The sequence below is a fragment of the Strigops habroptila genome, chromosome 2 (genome assembly GCF_004027225.2).
Source record: "Strigops habroptila isolate Jane chromosome 2, bStrHab1.2.pri, whole genome shotgun sequence".
Lineage (NCBI taxonomy): Eukaryota > Metazoa > Chordata > Aves > Psittaciformes > Psittacidae > Strigops > Strigops habroptila.
Window position 1 is genome coordinate 12,620,625 of NC_044278.2, and position 5,436 is coordinate 12,626,060.

At 43.6% G+C, this 5,436-nt stretch overlaps 1 protein-coding gene across 1 annotated transcript; it reads left to right on the top strand.

Moving 5' to 3' along the window:
• The first annotated feature begins 1,533 nt into the window (after nt 1-1,533).
• On the top strand, nt 1,534-5,436 carry LOC115601507 (trypsin I-P1-like). Its single transcript, XM_030471597.1, has 5 exons — nt 1,534-1,599; nt 2,011-2,176; nt 2,768-3,021; nt 4,315-4,451; nt 5,184-5,436. Exons 1-5 carry the CDS (start codon nt 1,560-1,562, stop codon nt 5,331-5,333), a joined length of 747 nt encoding a protein of 248 aa, XP_030327457.1. The 5' UTR covers nt 1,534-1,559; the 3' UTR covers nt 5,334-5,436.

Below are 5,436 nucleotides of genomic sequence, written 5' to 3' on the forward strand. Positions count from 1 at the left end.
CCTCTGAAATGAAGGAAAATGAAGCTGTCCTTCATAGCCTAATTGTTATGCAATAGGTTAAAGCTATATCTCAGGAAAAATATTATTGCCAATGGCATGTTGTGGACAAAGGAATTATAAATCCACAGGGAGATCAAATTAAACACTATTGTAGATCAGGAATTGTTCATGCTCTGCATAGGTATGGTGGGATAAGATATCTTTGGTAATTTTTTTCCATGCTTAGTCCTATTACGGATCTTTCAGTTTTCCACAGAAAGCTTCTAATCTTTATTTGTTTCTCAAGATAAATCATGTTTGTAACAAAACTCTGATACCAGCGTAAAGCCCAAGACAATTCATGCATCTCCTTGGTGGAGTCCCTGGCCTTGGGCTTGTCCTTTACCATGAAGGAAAATTCCCATCTGGACAGTGGCACTGTGTGCCTGTCCTCAAGGCTCTCAGAAAAATGATCAAGAAATGGAGTTTCAAGAAAAATCAAGAAAAATGATTGCTCCTTAGTTTCTCATGCCATGTCAGCATCTCAGAATATACAAGTTCTGTTTACAGTCACTTGGGTATCCCATGTCTCTCAGCAGCTAACATGATGAAGTTGGCAGCTGCTTGGAAAAAAGATTATTCGTCAAATGCATTAAGCTTTAGCAAATTCAGCACCATGACAGGAATTATCAGTCTTTCAGAGAAGAGTTTCAGCAGGTCTCATTATTTGTGCTCCCAGTATTTTTGTTCATATACTTTACAGCCATAAACGTCAATGTAATACTGAAATTCTACTGTGGCAAAACCATTCCGAAGCTAAATGAAAACATGGTTTGGTACTTAGGCCTATATTATCCTATAGATTAGATGAGAGTAGTGCTTTCAAAGCCACATGGTGCACATTCCTCCATTTGAACTATTTAACCTGGGAGATGGTGAGGGGCACATAATAGGCTTTTTGTACTAACTTATTGAAATGACTTTTGAATCATTTTATTTGGGAAAACCTTGTGTCCTATGGGATAAACACACATGCGTTACTCTAGAAAAGGAAATTCCTAAATAAACTTAACACACTTAACACTGGGAGGTTTTGTGGGTTTCTTTTGTTTGTTTGCTTGCTTGCTTGCTTTTCTCAAATAAATGCATGGTATATTACTGTCCATTATCTAGAATATTCAGCTTCCAGAAAAAATATGCATGTTTAAGAATGACACCATCAGCACAGAGGAATCTCAAAGGGGTTTGAGGGTTGCTCTCAACAGTTGCTGCATAGAAGAATGAGACAAACGAACAACTACACATTTTCCAAAGCCCAAATGTATTTTTAAATTGAAGGCCGCCCTCTGCAATGATTTAGAATAGCTCTCTGTCTTAGGAAAGGTTTATGATTAACCGATCTATGGTTTGTACTTTCCACCAATGCCTCTTAATCGCCACATTTGGATCTTCAAATTTTCCACTGTGTACTTTTTGTGTGGAGAAAACCTTGGGCTAGAGATAAGGCCATTTCAAAAAACGTATTTCTAGCAGCTCATGCTTCCATTCCACCAGTCTCAGCTTGGGCCTGTGTCACCGTCATGAAGTACCTACTGTTTGTTGCCTTTGTTGGGGTGGCTGGTGAGTATATTTTTTACTTCTGTCTTTGTAATTTCTTAGGAAGCTCATTTTCTGAGCAACTTTGCAAGATACTCTATTGGGGGAAAGTGAAGCCCAGTTTCAGCTTGCAAAAGTTTTAAGGCAGAGCGCTGCAACTTCGTCTGCTGTCTGATCACAATTGCTTGTGTCACAAAATGGGGAATGAATGACTTCATAGGAGTTCTTGGCCCAGGAATACTGAAATGTGTCCATAGCTTCAAAAATAGATTATCTCTCTGTTAAGGTCTATGAAGTATAAAGATAAAATCTCTGGCCGAGGAAGTCCTAAAGTTGCAGTAAATTGTTGGACTACAGGCAAGTGAGATGCTTCAGTCACAGGGGCACGAGATTCCTTATGCTAGATGTTGACATGCGCCATTTCTTATTTCCCAGTTGCCTTCCCCGTCAGCAATGATGATGATGATAAGATTGTCGGAGGATACACCTGTAAAGAGAACTCTGTCCCATTTCAAGTGTCCCTGAACATTGGGTATCACTTCTGTGGAGGCTCCCTTATCACCAGCCAGTGGGTCGTGTCGGCAGCTCACTGCTACCAGTCGTAAGTGGAAAAAATATAATCTTCTGTAACCTACTTCTTTCTTCCAGTTCACTTCTAGCAGGAATTCTGACCTGTGAGATTCAAGTATGTAAGTGACGCCATTCAAGGAATGGGCATCTCATTCAGAAAGCTGGGCTGAAGCATCATAAGGGGTTTTCCACTTCTGCAAACGTTTCTGTGAATGCAGAGCCCTTTCTGAAATGACAATGTGACAATCTAGCAGTGAGTTACAGGCTGTGATTTCTTATGAATTGCATTAATCTTGCTAAAACTTAGGCATTGGAGAACAGGGAGAGAAATGAGTTCAGGGTGACAGTTTGTCTTTTCCCTAAATGTTTGTATAAAGCACTGTTATGTATTCAACTTGTCTCAGCTCAACAAAATAAACCTGCAGAAATTCACCATCTGCACTGGGAATGGGTAAGATCTCAGTGTGGATTCCCAGGACACGAATAGATAACACAAGAAAGATAACCTGCATGAAAACACCTATTACGACAGCTATGTTGAAGGGAGTGGATAGGGTGACAGGGAGGCTCCTCGTAACTTGTTGGTAGCCAGAAAGTATATGCCATTTCTTCTCTTTTCCAGTTCCATGCAAGTGCTGCTTGGGAAACATAACCTGGCACTCACAGAATCGACACAGCAGGTGATCAAAGCATCTAAAATCATCCGTCACTCTCGTTTCAACTCTGCAACACTGGACAATGACATTATGCTCATCAAGCTTTCCACACCAGCCCAGCTCAACGACGCTGTCCAAACAGTTTCTCTGCCTACCAGCTGTGTGTCTGAAGGCACCACATGTGTCATCTCTGGCTGGGGCAACCTACTCAGCACCTCTAGTGAGTACCCTGTGGTAACGTACAGCATCATAAGGGCCTGGGAGACATTTACCTTACGGTTAATAGTACAGGGTAAAGAACAGAGAAGTGTTGTGGGACAGGCCTTTTTGAGTGATCAGTCCGTGTAGGACAGTAACCCTGTAACTACTTTAAAGGCAAGCCTTTATAAGGTGCTTCCTCTGTTTCTGTGTTATTAACGTTGAACCACTGAAGTCATCCATGTGCTGTTCACAGTGCCACAGATTTTGTGGTCTGGAGCTATCAGTTGTGCAGTGCCAAGCACTAGCAACTTAACTAATGTCAATAGAGTTGTCTCTTCTCTGAGAACAAGACAAAAATATGTGATTGTGGATCTAAAATCACTACAAGAGAGCTCTGTTCTCTTACACCAATGGTCAGAGGTGTGGATGGTGACTGGTGTCTAATCCACTGGCAACAACTAAACCTGCAGCAGCAAGAGGATGGTTTTCCTGAAGAGCAGGTTTCCTCCAGTATATGTGCTTCAAAGTAGCTCTTAGCTCCAGACCTGCCAACTGATGATTTTCTAGGAGACTGTGGTGGTTGATCCTAGCTGGATGCCAGGTGCCCGCCAAAGCCTTCCCCCCACCCCTACCTTCTTCCTGAGCTTAAATTTACTCCCAAATTCTCTACCTCCTCCCCCGCAGCAGCACAGGGAGTCAGGGAATGGGGGTTGTGGTTAGTTCATCACACGTCTCTGCTGCTCCTTCCTCATGCTCTTTTCCTGCTCCAGCGTGGGGTCCCTCCCACGGGAGACAGTTCTCCATGAACTTCTCCAGTGTGAGTCTTTCCTACCAGCTACAGTTCCACATGAACTCGTCCAGCGTAGGTCCCTTCCACGTGGTGCATCCTTCAGGAACAGTCTGCTCCAGCGTGGGTCCTTTCCAGCCTGTTCCTTCCGTGGGTACAGGCGAGGTACCACTGTTGTGGATAGGCCTAGCCTTAGCCAGTGGTGAGTCAGCTGGCATTGGCTTTATTGGACACAGGGGAAGCTTCTAGCAGCTTCTCACAGAAGCCACTCCTGTAGTCCTCCCGCTACCAAAACTTTACCATGAAAACCGAATACAGTGCCAGAAAAATCAGTGTGGCTGCAATGTAGAACAGTGGACCCATGGGTAGACCTGTTCCATCCATGCTGTGATTACTGTTCGGAGGAGAAATGACAACTACCGAACCAGGACATTCAGTGGTTACTTTTCTGCTCAGAATGCTCATTTCCAGGCTCTGAAATGAACTCAGAGACGTTATTAACCATCTATCCCTATTTTCTTGCAGCTTTGTATCCAGATACCTTGCAGTGCCTGGACGCTCCTGTACTTTCCTCAAAGGACTGCAGCAGAGCCTACCCTGGGCAAATTACCAGCAACATGATATGTGTAGGATACCTGGAGGGAGGAAAAGACTCCTGCCAGGTAAAGTATCTGCCTCTCCTTTCCCCTATGTCTCTCTCCTACCTTTTTCCAGTAGAAGAGGCTTTCATATTAGAAAATCTACTATAGTCACTGCATTGTCATGTCTGAAGGTTATTGCTTTTTTTAACAGCAGCAGAGGCTTAGGATGAAAGTTGCTTATTGTGTGAGGCTGGGTTTTTAACACTCAGTCATTGCCTCTTTCTGAGACAGCAATACCTCTGCACTGAATTTCCATAAGCAGCCTATGCTGCCTCCTGCACCTCAGGCTATTAAAAATGGAGGACTACTGCACTAGAGAGTGAATAGTAATCATGGTGACTTTAGAGCTTAGGGCACAAATGTTAGTTTTGGACTTACCAAAAATGAACTAGCCAATATGCCAGGCAGTCAGGCAAATGGACATACCTGACAATCGCCCTGCACTTGACATGGGCCTAGCTCCCTGGACATATTTGGCAGAATAATGTTTAAGACACACATACCCTAACCGTCTGCCAAGGACTGCATCTGTCAAAAATAGGCAGCTTACTCGTCCTTAGCTGTGGTGTGCTTGGAGCTAAAGCAGGCACAGTAGCATCAGATGTAGAGTAGTAATCAGAAATGACCTTTGTAGAACTTGTGTATAGAAAAACCACGATGGAGCTCCCTCAGACGTCAGTGATTTTTGGGATCTCTGGCTCACCACTTACACTGATACCACTTACTGACCATCCATATTCTTTATGTGCACAGGGGGATTCTGGCGGTCCAGTAGCCTGTAACGGGCAGCTCCAGGGCATTGTTTCCTGGGGTATTGGATGTGCACAGAGAGGCTATCCTGGGGTTTACACTAAGGTTTGCAATTACGTCTCCTGGATCGAAGACACCATTGCTGCCTACTGAGACACTCCCATTCTATGTGATATGCTTTTTCTCCTCAACATTTTCTTCTGTTTTGGGACTGGGCATGCAAAATTTATAAAGAAATAAAGACTTTCAAGCACCC